Raw genomic sequence first — 19,789 nt, forward strand, 5'->3', positions numbered from 1 at the left:
CCGAGGGCCTCTCGACCCTCTAGCGGGGCTTACTGTCCTTCTAGCCTGGAAGCCCGTTGTGGGCGGGAAATGTGTCTGTATATTGTTATATTGTGCTCTCCCAAGTGTTTAGGACGGTGCTCTGCACCCAGGAAGCGCTCAATAAATACGATTGACTGGGGTGGGACTTGGGCACGCTCCTTCACCTCCTACGCCCATTTCAATCGATCGGCCAGTGGTATTTATCGAGCACTGGCGCTTGGGAGAAAACAATACGGTTGAGTAGATAGACCTGTTCTCCTCCCTCGAGGAGCCCCCTTCTCTTCCTCCTGCCCAGCCTTCGTAGTGGGACCAGTCTGTATATTCGGTTTATTCTCATTCCCCCGCTGGAGAACAGTTCCGTGTCTGCCTCCGCCATCAGATTGTAAGCCGCTCGTGGGCAGGGAGCGGGATGGGCTTCCGTCGGACTTCCCAAGCATTTGGTAGGGTGCATGGAGCTCAACAGCTGCTCAGAATACCACCACGACGACTTATGTAGCCAAAAGGCAGTTCTGGCTGCATGGGCAGAATGATGCTCTTCCGGTCCTGGGGTGGCTCAGCAGGATGAGTGGGACTGAGTTTTGGGGCTCCGTCCCCCTCCTTGCTTGGCCCTAGAGGGGCTTTCGGCACAGACGGTCCGCGGGCCCTGCTCCGCCACTGATATTTACGTGGATTTTTGTTTCTTCTTTCCCGGGCCGTAGAGGTCATCGTCGTTACAACCAAAGAAGTCCAGAAGTCCCTGAATCCGGAGACCAAGATGAAGCTGGATGTTGTCTGCATCCCCGAGGACGCTGACATGGGAACCGCAGATTCTCTGCGCCACATCCATCAGAAAATTAAGGTAGGTTTTCATTTCATGAGAATGTACGTTTCCGTTTTAACGATCGAGGGGAAGCCTTAACATCACAAAAAAACGTGAGTCTCTCTTTTCCTTTCAGCGACCGAGGCATTGACAAGCAAAAAGAGAGTTCAGGTTATCTGGAAATTGGGGTTGCGGGTTTGGGGGAGATAATGTTTAGAATTTCTTCCGAATTTTTCTTTTATTTTCTGAAAGGCAGGGAACCCGAGACGGTGGCTGTGAGCAGGCAGCTGGCACTGCCCAATTTGGAAGCCCCAGGGACAAGGCTAGTCATGAGATTTAATGCCACCATGCAAATAGAAACTCCCAGATACACCTTCCTGCTTGCCTCCACTCCTTCCCACCGGAAATGGGATGTGGAAACAGGGATCCTGGGCACGAGAGAGGGGTGTAGAAGGCTGGAACTCCACTCTCCTGATTCCGCCTTTCTCTTCTGGAAAGAAGGAAAGGGGTGGTCTTCTCCTGGGGATATACTAGGGATATATACTAGGGATATATCTGTGACAGGCTGGTGTGACAGACGGTAACAGAAGAGGGAACCTTAGAGTTGAGGTTCAAAATGAAATTCAGTGTTTTTTGTTTGTTTTTTAAGAATTTCTGGATTTATGATCATTATGGCAAAGAAGCGCTTCTGTGATGCCCTTCTGTCATTCATTCGGCCATTCGGTCGTATCTACTCAGCGCTCACTGCGTTCGAAGCACCAAGTACTGAGCTCTTGAGCGAGTACAGTGCAACAATAAACCGACACATTCCCTGCACACAACGAGCTTACAGTCTAGCGGGCGGGGAGGCAGACATTTATATAAATAAATTCAAGCTAATCAGTTCATTTCGGTACACGGCTCACAGTCTTTTTTCCGTATTTCAAATGGCTTCGGGAAGCCACTCTACAGTGAAGCCTTTTATAATTAATTGGAAGAGAGCTAGTAATTTTTCCACACACCCTCTTCCTCTGAACATACAATTCCGTGACTCCCTCTTCCCCCATCCTCCATTGCTTGCACATGATTTATTTACTTGCTTAAGTGTCTTCAGATGTCTGTCAGGGTGGCCTGTGTTCAATTGGGAGCTTCTAGAGGGCAGGGGTTAAGTAGGGGACCATCTTAGTTGAAGATCAGGCGTGAGGGCTAATCATCAATGGAATTTATTGGGTGCTCACTATGGGCAGAGCACTGAACCGAGCGTTGGAGAGAGTACGATACGACAGAGTTGGCAGACCCGTTACTTGCCCACACCGAGCTTACAGTCTAGAGGGGGAGAGTTAAGGCTTAGATGTAGTTCTGAGCGGAGTGCCTCAGTGATAGATTAAGATGCCCCCCCCGGGGGATTCAAGATACAGTTTGATCTTCCAGTGGCGGACAGCTATAATGTGTGTTTTGGTTGTTTTTTTAAAGCGAATACATAAACACACACACACACACAAACTAAGTGTATGCAGTTCTAAAGTGCAGTGGAAATCTGAGAACGGAATGTATGATTTTGCACCCAAATTTCTACCACGCTTTGGCAGTGGATTTTGGAATTTGCCTCTGAGTTCCGATTGAAAGAGGCCATCGTCTTTGCCATGGGCCAGAGATATCTTAGAATGAGCACGTTGCCCGAAAATGGAAGTACTTTTAAACAGTTTTTTGGGGGGCGATCTGGTTTTTAATTTTTATAAAGACTGGTTTGGGGTCATGCCTCACGTGGACCGTAAAGCTTCCCACACAGTAGGTGCTTAATGAATAATATCACCACTCTGACCATTGCTCATGCAGCTGAATGATCCAGAGCACTTCTTTTCTTGTGTGCGTTTCCTAGTTAGCCAGTTTGGTTCTGCTTTGTTTCCCCAACAGTTTAATAACTACCGGGGAGAAAATAGTGACCAGCGCTCTGATGTCGCATCAGAATTTTTCCAGCAGCTGCGAGAAAAATGAATCAAAATAGCTGGTACAGTTGGAGAAATCTTTCCCGGCAAGAAGCCCGTTAAAAGCAGTCACCCAAGATGGCTCCACTCCCTCGCCCCCCCCCCCCAACCCCAGTCACTTCCATGTTCAAAGCTCCTTCATAATCCTACCTCCTCGAAGAAGCTTCCTCAGTTCCTTCGCGGCATCCTTAAGTCCTCTGCACCCGTCAGCCGTCTCTGGTCCTCACACCCTTACGTTTCCCGCCCGTCATCAGCGCTTGGGTCTATGTGTTCATTCGACTTTGTATTCGATTACTTTCTGTGATCACTCTCTCTGTAAATATTTTTTACGCCTATCTTCCCCACTGGAGTGTAAGTTCCTCACGGGCGGGGAGCGAACCACTTTTGGGCTCGTGGACTCCACGAAGCTTAGTAGGGTGCCTCGCACCCAATGCGTGCCCGTTCCGTTCCATTACCTCCATGCTTCCTGAAAGCGGGCAACGGGCTCCAGAGCTGGCCGAGGACCCTTTTTTGAGGCCATAGCGACGGGCAGGGGAAAGCTAGGCGGCGCCAGGCTCGAGTAGGAAAACGTCCTCCCAGAACTAAGGGATGCTCTCAAGCTGGGGCGCAGCCTTTATTTAAAAAAAAAAAAAATAGTGTTTGTTAGGTACTTACTATGTGCCAGGCACTGTACTAAGCACCGGGGTAGATCCAAACTGTCGAGTTTGGACCCAGTCCATGCCCCACATGGGGCTCCCGGTCTTAATCCCCATTTTCCGGATGAGGGAACTGAGGCCCAGAGAAGAGAAGTTGACTTGGCCAAGGTCACGCGGCCGACAGGTGGCGGGGCCGGGATTAGAACCCAGGTCCTTCCGACTCCCAGGCCCGAGCTCTTTCCACTAGGCCTCGCTGTTTCTCAACCTTCTGCCTCAGAAGCTGGCCACAAAGCGGTAATTTTGGAGTCGGGTCACCTGGGGATTTTGGAGCCGGTGTTTGCCAACCGCTGCGCACCACGTGTGTGTGTATGTGTGTGTGGAGGGGGCGGGGGGGGGGGGGGGCTTTAGGGGAGGGAAGAGGGCAGTCTGAATGTCTTCTCCCGGAGGGCGGAAGGGTATTTTGGGGATAATCCCCAAATAGGGAGAACCGAACGATTTCCAATACCTCCTCACATCCAGTTTTCCGAAACGAGGAGACCGAAGCGGGCCGCCTCCTTAGGGGCAGGAGAAGGGGCTTGCCGTCGCGGGCGATCTGTTGCCGGCTCCCGCGGGCCACGTTGCCCCCGGCCAGCATCCTGCGTGGGCGAGGTCTGTTTTGCTCTGACAATTAGACCGGCCTAGCCTTTCCTTAGCCTGCTTTCCTAGCCTCCTTAGATTTGTTCTGGCAGTTCGAGCGCACAGGTTTTATAATGAATGTGCTCTTGTTTCGGGACCTTTTTCTGGATCCCACTCTCTAAACACTGGCGTTTGGGGTTTTGGAGGAGCTAAAGAGAACATTGTACCGGAGATTCCGAAAGGTTGCGGCGGGCCGCGGGGCCCCAGCTGTGGGTTTGTCGGTTGCATCATCTGGCTCTTGGACTATCGCGAGTCTGTTAGGTGCCGCGGCCGACCGCTCCTCTCCCCGTCTGCTCCCCCAGATGCAGAGGCTCGGGTCCCCTCTCCGACCCCACGGCTCTTACGCTTTTCCGGCCGCTTCTCCGCCCACCCGCCAGCCCGAGGCCGCGCGGCGGGACGTAGTGCTTTCCCGAAGCGTCCCCGCCTCACAGACCGTGGTTCAGGGGGCTGAATCCCCCCCGGCCCGACCCCCTGCACGTCGGGGGGCTCGCCCCGCGGCCAAGGCCGGGTGGTACCGGCCCCACAAAGCCTCGGGCCTGGGGCGAGAGCGGCGTCGGGAAAGGCGAATCTCCGTCCCTCGGCGTTTCCGCGTCCCCTCCGGGTCCGACGGTGTGTCTGTCGTACCCAAATGAGGCGGCGTGGCTGTGTGGCGAGCAGTGGAGCGGTGCGGCCCACTGGATAGACCCCGGGCCTGGGGGTCAGAAAGATCTGGGTTCGTTCATCCATTCGGTTGGGAGCGCTTACCGTGAGCGGAACGCTGTGCTAACCGCTTGGAAAGTACAATTCAGCAACAGAGACAATCCCAGCCCGCGACGGGCTCACGGGCTAGGGATTAGAAGGGGTTCCGATCCCTGCTCCGTCACTTGTCTGCCGGGTGAACCTGGGCAAGTCACTTCATTTCCCTGGGCCTCAGTTACCTCATCTGTAAAAATGGGGATTAAGACGGTGAGCCCCAGGTGGGACAAAAAACTGTCCAACGTGTTTAGCTTCTATCTACCCCAGCGCTTAGAACTGTAAGCCCGTCAAAGGGCAGGGACCGTCTCTATCTGTTACCGATTTGTCCATTCCAAGCGCTCAGTACAGTGCTCTGCACATAGTAAGCGCTCAATAAATACTATTGAATGAACAGTGCTTGACACACAGTAGGTGGTTAACGAATACTATAATTATTACTGTTGGATAGAACACGGGCCTGGGAGTCAGAAAGACCTGGGTTCTAATGCCGTAACCTTGGCTAAGTCACTTCACTTCTCTGTGCCTCAGTTACCCCATCTGTAAAATGGGGATTGAGTGTGAGCCCCATGTGGTACAGGGACTGAGTCCATCCTGATCATCTTGTATCTACCCCAGCGTTTAGTACGGTGCCTGTCACGTAGTAAGCACTTAGGTATCGTAATTATCAGACGAGGTCAGATCTTATATGCTAGGGAGGCACTGTGGCCGACCGTGGTTGTGGATGTAATCGAGAACCGCAGAATTCTCAACAGGTGGGGAAACAATCCTCAGGAGAGAGTACATTGTGCAAATTGAAGAAATGAATAGATGACATTTATTGAGCAGCTCCTTGTTTCTTTTTGGGGGGGGGGGGTGTCATTTCTTTGTTAATGGCCTTTGTTATCCGACTTGGCTAATTACGAGCCAAGCAGAGTAAAAAGCAGAGGGTGAGCACGGTCTCTGCCCCTTACGGGGCTCTCAGTCTTAATCCCCAATTGAGAGTTGAGGTGACTGAGGCACAGGGAAATAAAGCGACTTGCCCAAGGTCATAGAGCAGACAAGAGGCAGAAAACTCCGGTCCTGCTGACTCCCAGCAAAAAAGCAAAACAGTTGGATCCAGAGATCCATAGAAACTAATGGCCCTTCCCTCCCTCCTTCCCGTGGATCTTTCAGATTAAAAAAGAAACGCAATTTGGGATGTGATGATTGTTTCTTTTTTTTTAAAAAAAAAAGCATTTTTTTTGCTTTATTTTTACAACCACATCTGTGGGGCACGTGTTCCTTCAGGAATATTATTCCTTTCCCACATTAGCCAGAGATGCCGGCAACCGAAGCGAAGCTCGACATCACAGCTAGCTGCCGGCCCACAAGCGCTGTCAAAGTAATTAATTACTCGGATTTAATTTAGGGAATCAGATTCCAGCTTCAGACCACAACGTAACAATATCTAGATCTTCGTTCCGAGAGGGGAAGGGAGGGTCGTCCCGTCTCGGAGTGGGAATACAGAGGTCCCGCGACGCGCCCGAGAGAAGCGGTAAAAGTTATCCCAGATGGCAGCCACCCGGGGAAACCTCAGTTGCTTCACAGAGTAGGGTGAAAGAAATCGCCTTTAAAGAAATGTTTGTGACCCATTTAAAAATGATCAACCCTTCAAGGGGCCTTCTTCCAAAATGCACGTCCGTCCTGGGGACCACAGAGGCCGTACTGAAAAGCAGTCACACAGATTCGTTCTCTGAAGTCTACCGTGACAGAATAAGCGGATTATAAGTCCTTTAGGCCATGACAGCGGGTTTTTTTTTTTTAAAAAACCTGATTTTATTTTATGTGTGATTATAATTATTAAAAAAAAAAAACCCAAAATGAATTTTTGTGTAAAGCCTTAAAAATCCGTACCCTAACGACAGGGTCCACGTATGTGCGTGAGAGAGTTTGGCAGCTGGGAGGTTGGAGTTAAGAAATAAGAACCCAAGCGCTGCCATTACCCGGCCGGTCCAGTGGCCGGTCGATCAATCAGCGGTATGTATTGAGCGCTTATAACGGTTGGTCCAGCCCAGTATTCAGAGGCAAGAGGATGTTTGGAGAAAGCGTGTGATGGTCGGTTTCCCTGACCTCTCTCCTAATGTTAAGGACAGACCATCCAAGTTCCCCCACTTCTCCCCTCTACATTCTTAACTTTCCCTCTAATAACCCATAATGGATCTCTCATCCGTGAATTTAGCCAAACCCTTCCTGATATTTTCCGCTGCACAACTCTGTTTGGTAATGAATCCCATCTGCTCACCACCCACTGTGTGAAGAGCGGGAGGTTAGGGGAAGGGAGAGGGTTTCTGGGTGGGTGTGAGCATGCGTGGCGTATAGGAGGGAGGGAGGGAGAGCATGTGTGTGTGTTTGTGTATAGGTGTGTTAGGGGTGGGATGTGAGTGCTTGGACACAATTATTCCCTCCACCCCCCCTTCGAAGCCTTATTGAAAGCCCATCTCCTCCAAGAGTCCCTCCTTGACTAAGACCGCTCTTTCCTTTCACTCCCTTCTGCTTCAGACCCGACTTGCCCCCGTTATTCACCCCCCCCCCCGCCCTTCCCAGCCCCACAACACTTAAGGCACGTGTCTGTCATTTATTTATTTATATATATTCGTGTCCGTCTCCCCCTCTGGACTGTAAACTCGTCGCGGGCAGGGAATGCGTCCGGCATATTCTTATATCGTGCTTTCCCAAGTGCTCACGGTGTTCCGCACATGGTAAACGCTCAGCAAATGCAATCGACCGAGTGCCTCTGGGCACAGACCCGCCCACGAGCATCTCCTTCGGAAAAATGGGGCTCAGCAGCAAGTTTAAGTGAGATGCTCTCGATCTCCAGGATTTGTTTAGAGAATCAGCCTGGCCTAGTGGATGGGGCCTGGGCCCGGGAGTCGGGGGACCTGGGTTCTAATCCCAGGTCCACCGCTCACCTGCCGTTTGACTTGAGGCAAGTCACTCGGCCATCTCAGTGCCTCGGTGCCCTCCTCTTCACAGTGGGGGTTCCCTACCCGTCCTCCCTCCGACCTAGACCGTGAGCCCCGTGGGACACCCGATGATCTCGTATCTACCCCGGCTCTTAGTACCGTGTTCGGCTCGTCGAAAGCGCTTAACGGACACCCCGGTCACGACTGTTGAGTCCTGAGGTCCGGCGGTTGTTTTAGCCAGGAAGCCGGCCGTCTCTTGGGCCGCCCCAGTCGCTATTTGCAGAAGGGGCGGCGGTTCTCAGATCCACTTTGCGGTCCTTCCACGAGGACTTCCGTGATCCATTGGAGAGGAGGGGCAGCCACCATTTTGGATTTGGGATTCCTGGAGACGGCCATAAAGTTTCCTAGATTCTCTGCTCCCCCGTTTTGCCGGTAAGCGGGGAGAACCGGTGGGAAATAATTAGAAGACTCTCTCCTCCGGGGAGGCTTTCGGAGGCGACCGAGGCTCACTTCCCCAGAAGCGACTGTCCTAGAGAGATGGGTCGATTTCACGCCGGCCCCTTTTGAAGTTCATCTCCTCTCTTTCGAAGCTAGAGGAAGACATCTAGAGTCAGGGGAGGGTAAGCCAGCGCGGGCTTACCTGAGGGTTTGATGCTCCGTTCTTCGGATTCATTTTAACCCAGTCGCGCGACTTGTCCCCCGAAAACCTTGTGGGATCCGAAGTCACCGTGGGAGGGGAGAATCGGATACTGCTTAACCTGAAGCAGGAACGTCCGGGGCGGTCCTGTCGCGCATTTTGACTGTTTGCTGGGACACGACGACTCGAGACTGTTCCCTAGAATCGTTCCTCTGAGGCAGTAGGAAGTTTTGTGCAACATTTAAGTCATTGGAGACGATGGCGTGGTCGGGTAGGCTACTCAGAGGAAGGAAGATGCGGTCATTTTACCCAATTGAGAGGGCCCTTTTCTCTTTCGAGTTATAAGCGTGGGCTGGTCGCGTACCGTGGGCTGGCCGTGGGTTCTAATCCTGGCCCCACCACTTGTCTGCTGCGGGACCTTGGGCAAGTCACGTCACTTCTCTGGGCCTCGGTTCCCTCGTCCGAAAAATGGGGATTGAGACTGTGAGCCCCGGGAGAGGCAGGGACCGCGTCCAACCCGACTCCCTTGTACTCACCCCCAGTGCTTAGTACAGTGCCTGGCACGTAGTAGGCGCTTAACGGATCCCACAGTTATTCTGATTATCAGTGTAGCCTCTCTGCTACTGTGTGGGAAAGAGCAGAGGCGGCAATCTGCTTTAATTCAGATAGTGCTCTTGGCCTTGGCCGCATCCCATTGCCATTCCGAGCCTCGCTGTCTCAATTATTAAAATTAGAAACGCCAGCCACATTTTCGCTGTTAGGAGCTTCAGTTATTTAATATGTGCGCTTTGAAGTTCAATTGTTCTCTCTCTTCTACAAAAGCCAACGTGTCGCAACGAAGAAGAAAACACGCAAGCAAAAATTCCCGTCCGGGAGAAAGTTTAGTAATCGGGATAATCTAATATGTGCCATACTGTTATTTTTAGATGTCATTTGCTAAATTGCCCCCGCGCCTCTCGGGGTAGGGAGACGGACCCGAGGGAATGGGGAACACGCACCGCCCGCTCCCTCCCGCGCAGAGGCACCCGCCCCCCACGGACACACAGATCCCCTCAGCCAGGCACGGGGGCAACTACCGACCGAGGGGCAGGGCAGCCGGAGGAGGTGAAGACAGAAGCTCTGGCTGCGGCCGGCGTGGCCACCGTGGAAGCCCGAGGATCTGCCCCGGCCCCCGCCCTGCATCCGAGACAGCCGCGAAGGCGGTACCGGTTGGTCGTATTTACGGAGCGCTTCCTGCGTGCTGAGCACTGTGCTGAGCGCTTGAGAGGGTGCAACAGAAGAGTCAACAGGCCCATTCCCTGCCCACAACGAGCTTACAGCCCAGAGGGAGAGGCAGACATGAAGAGAAATCAATAAATTACAGATGAAAGCCTTATTCCCCCCTCCACCCTCGAAGCCTCATTGAAGACACCTCTCCTCCAAGAGGTCTTCCCTGACTAAGCCTTCCTTTCCCCTTCTCCCGCTCCCTTCTGCTTCTCCCCGACTTACAATCCCGGCTCCGCCACTTGTCAGCCGGGTGACTTTGGGCAAGTCACTTAACTTCTCTGGGCCTCAGTTACCCCATCTGTAAAATGGGGATGAAGACCGTGAGCCCCACGTGGGACCACCTGATCACCTTGAATCCTCCCCAGCGCTTAGAACAGTGCTTCGCACACAGTAAGCGCTTTTCAAATGCCATCATCATTATTAGTGTTATCATTATTATTACTCCCTTGGTTAATTCCCCGGTCCCAGCCCCACAGCACCTTTTGGCTGTTGTTTATATCAATGTCCGTCTCCCCCCCTTCTAGACTGTAAGCTCATTGTGGGCAGGGAACGTGTCTGTTTAGAGTCATACCGTGCGCTCCCAAGCACTTCACACAGTGCTTCGCACGCAGTAAGCGCTCAATAAATAGAGTCGAATGACTGACTGTACTTGTGCCTACATGTGGTGATGGCTCCCGTAGCTGTAGTTGGGATTCTCGGCTGCTCCGCCTCTTGGCGGGCTCAGCCGGGAGCTCCTCAAGAAGCACAGCTGCCGTCGGCCCCCCGGACGCCTTCCCCGGGCAGAGAGGGGGGTCACGGACGGAGGACCCCCAGTTCTCCTCTACCGGGGGGTCGGCGTTCTTGCAGGCGTCAGAGAAAACTCAGGAAAACTGCATTCCGGCAGCGCGGTGGCCGGAGCACAGGCCTGGGAGTCAGAAGGTCTTGGGTTCTAATCCCCGCTCCGCCACTTGTCCGCTGTCTGACCTCGGACAGGTCACCTCTCCGTGCCTCGGTTCCCTCGTCTGAAAAATGAGGATTGAGACCGTGAGCCCCACGGGGGACAGCGACTGCGTCCAACCCGATTTGCTGGTATCCGCCCCAGCGCTTAGTACGGCGCCCGGCACGGAGTAAGCGCTTAACGAACACCATCATTATTATTATCCAAGCGGCCTCTTCATTAACGGGCAGGCCAAGCTGAGACAGGCTCGCGCCGTCGGGAAGGCGTCCCCCGACTCCCCGACGGCGTCCTCTCCCGAAAGCACGTGGGAAGCACGCACCGGGGCCGAATCGAGGGGAAGTACAGTTCGCGCACCCGGACGGGCCCGGGGAAGACAGGAGCCGTTTGGTTTTTATTTGTTAGGGAGAAATGCGCTCCGGCTAAATATAGAAGAATAGTTAAGTGGTTGGTGTCTTTATCAGAGATACAGATCTCTAACATTTTGCGCCGGAGCCTTTGATTTTGGCCGAGGATTCTCCGCTGATCCTTATCTCCGTGAAAAGTGAGCACAATTGAGATGGGTGAAGAGCGGAGACCTCAGTCTTAACTTGCATGAAGAACTTCTAAGTGGAAGATATCCTTCTTCCCGTGCCTGCGTTTTTATGTCCGTGGGGCAGAAAAATGACTGTATTCAGTTGTCCGGGAGGTATGGTTTTTTTCCCCCGTAGCTTTAATTAGTCTTTCTTCATTTCTGTTGCCAGACAGTTGAAAAACCTTGTTTCAGAGTTTGTGGTTGTGGTTAACACTGTTGCAGTGAGGTTTTTCTTTTAGCCCGCCTCTGCGTTCCGGATTCCTCGAGTCCTTTTTTTTATTTTTTTGGAGCCCTCTTACTGGAGCTTTTCAAATGCAGCTTCCCAAAAGGCACCAGCTGACCTCCGTTCCCACCGGGTGCAGATCAGTCAGTGGTACTTATAAAGTGCTTACCGTGTGCCGTGCACTGCACCCGGCTCTTGGGAGAGGACGGTCGAGTATGCGCGGTCCCGGCCCTTGCATAAAAAGCGGGTTTATAGGGACCGAGGGACCGAGATGGCCCCTCGGTACCTCGGGCGGTTCTTCTGATCCCGGAGGCCGTGCGTGCCGGGTGCCAGTCGGATGTTTGCTCCTCATCCCTTTTGGGCAGATCCGGTTTGTGTCGGGTCTTCTTTCGTTTCGTCCCCACACGGATCCCGGCCCTTCCGAGCCGAAACAACACTTGGGGTCTAAAAGCGGGGCCGACGGCCAAGAACTTTGGAGCGCCGCCGAGGCGTTCTGCCCCTGGCTAACAGGGAGGAGGCCCTCCCCTTTTTTTCCCAGCTTCTTTCGGGTGAACTCTCTGAAAAAGTCCAAATCATTCCGTTTGTCACAAGGGGAAAACCGCGTCCAGAGTCCCGAGGCGGTCGCGCACGGCGTAAGCTAGATCACAGGGAATGGGGTGTTTCTGCGTAGAGCCGCAAGACAGTAGACCCCGGGTGTTAATTTGAAAGAGCCTCCATCAGAACTGGCTCCGGGGGAACTGCAGCCTTCCAAGTGTCTGGAATAAACTCCCTCCCATTAAAATAGATTCTGGCATCTGGCACGTTGTGGCTTTTTGAATGTTATTTTTCATATTAAATTGTTCTCAAGGAACATTAGAATAAAGTAAATGGTGATTAAGGCATCGCGGTGTCCGGGATTCTCTACATTGCATTGTTTTGAGAAACAATTGATTCGCCTATTTAAGGACCGCGGGGTGTCTGTCTCCAAGCCAGTGCTTCCCTCCAGTTGCTCAGGAGTACTTATTGAACCCTCACTCTATGCAGAGCACTGTTCCAAGCATTTGGGAGCACACAGTAGGTGTAAGTAACATAAACCCTGCCCTCGAGGAGCTTTCTGTCTAGTGGAGGAGACAGGCACAAATTGGGGTGCCCAGACCTTGGGAGCTGGAGGAAATCCGTACATGGAGATACAACCGGCAATATAAATATAATATAAATATATTTTTACATATTTGTAAAATATAATAGCATTATATTATGTATTTATAATAATACATAACCCAATAATATAAAAATAATATAAATATAACCTAATATAAATTGACCTTAGAGGTAGCGTGGCCTAGTGAATACAGCACGGATCTGGTAGCCAGAAGGACCTGGCTTCTAATACCTGCTTGGCCACCTGTCTGCTGTGAGACCCCGGGCAAGTCGCTTCACTTCTCTGGGCCTCCGTTCCCTCGTCTTTAAAACGGGGATTAAGACCGCAAGGGGCACGGAGACTGCATGCAACCCGATTATCTTGTGTCTACCCCAAGCACTCAGAAGTTAGTAAGGCATAACAAATACCACTATTATTCGCCTATGACTAAAGTTGGGTTTTTGGGTTTGTTTTTTTTTTTTTTACTACCGTAGGTAAAGAATGCAATAATTATTGTGGTGCTCGTTAAAACGCCTACTATGTGCCAAGCATTGTCCTGAGCCCCGGGGGTAGATACGGGATCATCGGGTCAGACCCGATCCCTGCCCCTCATGGAGCTCACAGTTTAAGTGAGCGTGCGTCTGTGAGAAATACGGAGGGTTATGTCCTCGGAATGCATTCTCTTGATATTTGCTTGCTTGGCAGGAGTGGTCAAGAAAAGCCACCTGCTCCTGGTTTAAGTCAAACCACACAAAGCCATTCATATACTAAGAAGGATGGGAAACAGCAGAGCGGTGCTAAATTCTGAAAAGATCAGCCTCAAGAGGAAATGTAAAAACAATCAGATCAGGCCTCCAGAGAGGCGGCCCCGGGGGGGATCCCAACTCAGCAGTATTTTCTCCACGGGGACGGTGGTGAGCGAAACCTAATTAATTGGATTTATTGCTGATAATCATTTTCTTCTGTGCTCTGTCCGGGGAGTGAGTGAGTGTGCGCTTACGCATGTACGTGCATGTGTTTATGGTTGGGGGGACGAGCGGGAGAGCATTTGTAAAACGACTGCCGTTTTGATTTGGAATCCTGCGTCCCCATCTCCATCTTTTTGCCTTTCGAGCCGTTGGACTCTTCCGCTCATTTCTCTCCTCCCTCCTTCCTGTCCCGCCACACTCCAGTCCGTACTCCACTCTGCCGCTCGGATCGTTTATCTACAGAATCGTTCAGGCCGTGTTCCTCCCCTCCTCGAGGAACCCCCGTCCACCTCCGCCTCAATCAGAAACTCCTTACCATCAGCTTTAAAGCACTCGGTTACCTTGCCCCCCTCCTGCCTCACCTCACTGCTCCCCGATGACAACCCAGCCCGCACGTTTTGTTCGTCTAATGCCAACTTACTCTACCTCAGTGTCATCTGTCTCACCACTGGCCTCCAGTCCACGTCCCGCCTCCGGCCTGGATCGTCCTCCCTTCTTCGCATCCGACGGACAGTGACTCTCCCCACCTTCAAGGCCTTGTTGAAGGCACATCTCCTCCAGGAGGCCTTCCCCGAGTAGGCCCCCATTTCTTCTCCCCCCCCGTCACCCCGATTTCCTCCCTTTATTCACCCCTCCCTCAGCCCCGTATCCGTAATTTAGCCGATTTTTGTCACTGCCTGCCTCCCCCTCTAGACTTGAAGCTCGTCGCGGGCAGGGAGTGTGTCGTATACTCTCCCAAGCAGTCGGCGCGGTGAATAAATACGATTCGTCGATTCCCATTTCCTCGGGTTGCTTCTTCTTTCCGGAGCCACCGGCGGAATTATGTGCCCTTGGCTCCTTCACCCTTTGAGCCCGTCTTCTTCCCTTAACTCCTGTAAAGCGAGCTCATCTCCCGAGAGTTCCGGGAATAACCGAAATGTTCTTGGCATTCGTAGGATCCTGCATCGATATAGCGCGGCCGTGAGCCGCACGCGTTGTTGTTCGGTGCTTAAGCTGGGGATTTTGGCTGTGGCCATTTGGGGTTCAGGTACAGAGTATCCGTGGAATGTACCGTACTCACTTAATGACACCACGGCAGAAAGCCGGTCGTCCAAACTAATTGGAACCAGGAATAGATTAGGAAGTGAGGATTTTGGAAGACCAGACAATACTGGCTTTTTTGCTATTTCTCTCCCCCCCTCGCGCCCCCCGCCGATTATCCAAACTATCCTTCAATCGATCGGTGGCATTTATTCATTCGGTCGTATTTACTGAGCTCTTCCTGTGGGCAGAGCACTGTACTAAGCGCTTGGAAAGTACAATTCGGCAGCAGATAGAGACAATCCCTGCCCAACAGCGGGCTCACAGTCCGGTCAGTCCGGTGAGTGCTTACTCTGTCCAGAGCACTGTATTAAGCGCTTAGGCTCACAGTCCTCATTCCCCTTTTACAGACGGGATAACTGAGGCGCAAGGCGGTGAAGCGACTTGCCCAAGGTCACCCAGCAGACAAGTGGCAGAATCGGGATTAGAACCCAGGTCCTTCTGACTCCCAGGCCCGGGCTCGGTCCGCTAAGCCACTCTGCTTCTCTGTACCTTGTACTTTACATCTCGTACCGCTCCCAGTGCTTAGCCCAGAGCGCTTAGCACCCAGTAAGCCCAGAACGCGTGCTGGTTTTTGAAAAGGGACTTGAGGCCTAGTAGAAATGTCACGGCTCAGTGGAAGGAACACGGGCCAAGGAGTCAGGGGATCTGGGTTCCAATCCTGACTTGGCCAGTTGCTTGCTGTGTGACTTGAGCAAGTCACGTCTCTGGATCTCCGTTGCCTCATCTGTAAAATGAGGATCAAATCCTCCTCCCTCCAGTTTAGACCGTGGCCCCGTGTGGGACGGGGATTGGCTCCAACCCAATAAATTTGTATCTTCCCCAGCGCTTAGTGTAGTTCTCGACACATAGTCAACGCTTAACAGATACCATCGGGGCCGGGGGGAAGACCTTCCCTTTTTTCCAACTTCTCGAAGCCGCCCCGTGTTCGACCGTTTCGAAAAGCAAACCGTGTGCTTGTTCCCTGGGTCCCGATCTCTGGATCCCCCGTCTAGACCGTAAGCTAGCGCTAGGCAGGAAATAGTGCTGTATTGCATTCTCCCAAGCGCTCAGCACAGTGCTGTGCACACAGCGCTCAGTCACCCAGGACCGGCTGACTCCAGGGGCGGGGTTTGGGCTCCCTTGCGGGGACTGGGCGGCCGGTCGTCAGTCAGTGGGATTCTCGGAGCACTCCCTGTGCGCAGGGCCCTGCACCGAGCACTTGGGAGAGTCAGTGGACGCGACCCGAGGTGAAGCGGGAGCCTACGGTGGCTGGGTCTCATGTAGTAGGATTTGGGCGCTATTCTCTGGTACCGTAGAAGAGGGAGAAATATAATGGTTGGGAAGGGATTGCCTCTATCTGTTGCCGAATTGTCCATTCCAGGCGCTTAGTAGAGTGCTCTGCACATAGTAAGCGCTCAGTAAATCCGATTGAATGGACGGAGGAAGGAATTTTGTGGATCGGAGACCCGCAGAACTTGCCATTACAGAGAGCTCTCGCCCCCGAGGGCCCGCAGGAAGTTTAACGTAATCCTTAGGTAAATTGAGAAATTGCAGCCGGACTGTTTATTTTGCCTGGGTTAGGATTGCTGGGTGTTTATTTGCATTCAGTTAGGCAGCCTCTCCCTCCTTTCGTCCTTGGGGTTGCGGGGAAATAAAAGGATCAGTATCGAAGGTAATAAATGGAGCGCTTCGTGGAGCGGCTAGTGAGTGGTCTGGGGAATACGTGAAAGAAACAGGAGGCTCTTCCCGTCTGATAAGCGGCACGGTGGAAAGAGCCCCGGCTTGGGAGTCAGAGGTCGTGGGTTCCGATCCCGCCTCCGCCACTTACGTGTGACTCGGGGCAAGCCGCTTCACTTTCCCTGGGCCTCAGTTCCCTCATCTGTAAAATGGGGGTAAAGACTGCGAGCCCCACGCGGGGCCACCTGATGACCTCGTATCTACCCCGGCGCTTGGAACAGTGCTTGGCACTTAGTAGCGCTTAACAGATGCCATCGTCATTATTATTATTCATGGGAAGTGTGGAAGAGAGACAGCATGGCCTAGTGGAGAGAGATTCGGCTTGGGAGTCGGAGGATGTGGGTTCTAATCCCGGCTCGGCCTCCTGCCTGCGGTGCGACCTCGGGCCAGCGACCTAATTTCTCCGTGCCTCAGTTCCCTCATCTGTAAAATGGGGATCGAGTACCTGTTCTGCCTCCTCCCTAGGCCGTGAGCCCCATGCGGGCCAGGGATGGTGTCCGACCTGATTCTAGGGTGTCTGCCCCAGCGCCAGCGCGGTGCTCGGCACGTGGTAGGCACTTAAAATGCTATTATTATTATTATCGTCGATAACAGAAGCAGCAGTAATTCCCCTGGGCGTTGGGGGTTGGTGGAGCTGCTCGGCGTGGAGCGTAGAAGCGGCTCCCAAGAAGAAAGGATATTTTGTGTTTTCCGGGAGGAGCCACGGGAGCGAAATCCCCACCAGTGGTGGGTGGGCGGGTGGGCAGACTTTCTGAGTAGACTGAGTTTAGGGCCCTGTGAGTCCAGAAAGGAGAGAAAGAAGCCAGGCCACGGTGACGACCCCTCTGACAGGTGTTACACGATGGGCCTGGGGTTGCGGTTTTGGATATTTGCCTATTTCAGGTCTCTTACAATACGGCCTCTGAGGCAGTGATATATATATTTTTTTTTTAAGGTGGGGTGATATTTGCAGGGGAAAGTCTGGTTAAGAGAAGCCCACAGGTCCGGGAGTCAGAAGGACCTGCTTCTAGCGTGGCTCAGTTGAAAGAGCCCGGGCTCGGGAGCCAGAGATCATGGGCTCGTATCCCAGCTCTGCCCCTTGTCAGCCGGGTGACTGTGGGCAAGTCACTTCACTTCTCCGGGCCTCAGTTCCCTCATCTGTAAAATAGGGATGGAGACTGTGAGCCTCACGTGGGACAACCTGATGACCCTGGATCTCCCCCAGCCCTTAGAACAGTGCTCTGCACGCAGTAAGCGCTTAACAATTGCCAACGGTATTATTAATCCCACCTCCGCCCCTTGTCTGCCGGCTGACCTCGGGCAAGTCCCTTCGCTTCTCCGTGCCTCTGTTACCCCGCCCGTAAAATGGGGATGAAGACCGTGAGCACCGTGTGGGGCAGGGACTCATCCCAACTTGATCATCTTGTAACTACCCAGTGCTTAGTACAGCGCCTGGCGCATGGTGAGCGCCTAACCAACATCATCTTTTAAAAAAAGTCGTGAAATCTGGGTCCATGGTAGTGGGAGAAGTTGATGGGCAGTGTGCGAAAACCTTTGTGCTTATGAAGGCCTTTTCTCTTGGTGGTGGGAAGGGGAGAGGAGGGCCGCTTCACTCAGGAAGGGGCACTGCTCTCCTCCCTCCCCTCCCAACCCCCTTTTCTCTTCTGGTCTTTGCAATTCCCGGCGCTTAGTACAGTGCTCTGCACATAGTAAGCGCTCAATAAATACTACTGAATAAAAGAATGAATGAATGTGCTTTCCTCCTCTTGATCTGTAAGTTCCTGGAGAGCAGGGACTCAGGAAATACAGTTCCGGAGTGCCATCCCGGAGTGACTTTCAGGGGGAATCTGCATCTGTTTTGAGTGATATCAGGCCGTTAGCGTTGGATAAGGAACTAATTTTAAGTGTCAAAAGTGTCCCGTGACCCTGTGCGGGGTGGAAACTATGAACTCTAGAGAACAGTTACTATTTAATCCCCTGTAAAATGCTAATGAACTGATACAGCGTTTCTGGTACAGAAAAGCCTCCACATATTGTCTAAATAGTTGTTGAATCATCCTCTCCCTAACCCTTTGTTTACCCCCGAAACAATGGCTGATGATTGTATTTTATTTATTTATTGTGAGGGTTTTCAAGAATGCAGATGGGGTCCTCCGTGGCAGGAATCAGTGCTTGGCACAGGATGGAAATTCAGTCAGTGCCGTCGATGTTGATGATGAACTAAGCTCGGCGCCCTTCCCCGCTCCCATCTTTGCCAGGAAAATCTGCCTTTCGGGGCGGGGGGAGCCGGTTTTTCCTTTCTCCAATGAAATTCCAAAAATGTCCCTCCAAGGGTGAGAAAAAAAAAAGGAACCAATAAACAAAGATGGAAAGCCCGGATCGGGGTGGTTCTAACGTGCCTCCTCTGGACCCGCGTTGTGGAAAGTATGATGTCACAGTGGTGGGCTCGTCTGCCGCCGGGGGTCACCGATCCATGTAGTTTTGGACGCTGCAGCTTAGCGCTTCGTTTCCTCCGCTGAAAAAAAATCTCCTTTCCAAACACATGAGGTAAGTGTGCTCTCCGGAGCGGCTGGGAGTTTAAAGCTAAAAGCCGGTTTCAACTTGAAAAGCGTTGGGGGGTTCCCGAAGAGAAACCCGAATTCAGCTCTCCACAACCTCGCCGAAGGTGCGGGAAGAGAACCCGGAGCATTTTGCAGGATTTTAAGACGTCCGACTTCCTTTTCCAGTTACTCGTTAAGTGCCTACCGTGTGCCGGGCGCCGTACTGAGCGCCGGGGTGGATACGAGCCGAGCAGGCCGGACACGGTTCCTGTCCCACCGCGGCCTCACGGACGAGGGAATCGAGACCCGGGGAAGAGACTTGCCCGAGGTCACACGGCAGACGAGCGGCAGAGCTGGGATTAGGATCGAACGGTGATATCTACCGAGCGCTTGCTAAGCGCGGAGCACTATATCGAACGCTTGGGAGAGTACAGTACAAGGCCCTTCAGGCTCGTGCTCCACCCGCTGAGCCTCGCTGCTTCTGGACCCGATGGGACCCGTTTCTTTTCTTTTTAATGGCGTTGGCGAAGCGCTTGGTAGGTGCCCGGCCCCGTTCTAAGCGCCGGGGCGAGTACAGGCTAATCGGGTTGGACCCAATCCACGGCTCACATGGAGCTCGCGGTCTTAATCGCCGTTTTACAGAAGAGGTCGATGAGGCACAGAGAAGTTAAATGACTTGCCCGAGGCCACCCGGCAGACGAGGCGCCGAGCCGGCGCTGTGACCCAGGACCTTGCGCCTCCGAGGCCCGGGCTCTGTCCACCGGGCCACGTGAAGCGTGGGAACTTGAGGTTTCTTATCTCAGTCGCTGCCGGCCAAGGTCAGTCTCCAGGGCCTGACCCATTCCGTCCGAGTCTGTGACCTTTGGATATTTTCATATCATTCAGTAGTATCTATTGAGCGCTTACTATGCGCGGAGCACTGGACCGAGCGCTTGGAATGGACGGTTCGGCACCGGATAGAGACGAGCCCTGCCCGATGACGGGCTCACGGTCCGATCG

The 19,789-nt window shown here is 52.9% G+C and overlaps 1 protein-coding gene across 3 annotated transcripts in view; it reads left to right on the forward strand.

The window, feature by feature from the left end:
- Positions 1-19,789, forward strand: part of EIF2B3 (eukaryotic translation initiation factor 2B subunit gamma) — a 128,683-nt gene that overhangs the window by 5,544 nt on the left and 103,350 nt on the right. For all 3 annotated transcript variants that reach the window (XM_029046837.1, XM_029046839.1, XM_029046838.1), the window contains exon 3: positions 720-859. In XM_029046837.1, coding sequence (XP_028902670.1) covers positions 720-859 — 140 coding nt within the window. The remainder of the gene's footprint in view (positions 1-719; positions 860-19,789) is intronic.

Source organism: Ornithorhynchus anatinus, chromosome 18, assembly GCF_004115215.2.
Source record: "Ornithorhynchus anatinus isolate Pmale09 chromosome 18, mOrnAna1.pri.v4, whole genome shotgun sequence".
NCBI classification, from domain to species: Eukaryota; Metazoa; Chordata; class Mammalia; order Monotremata; family Ornithorhynchidae; genus Ornithorhynchus; species Ornithorhynchus anatinus.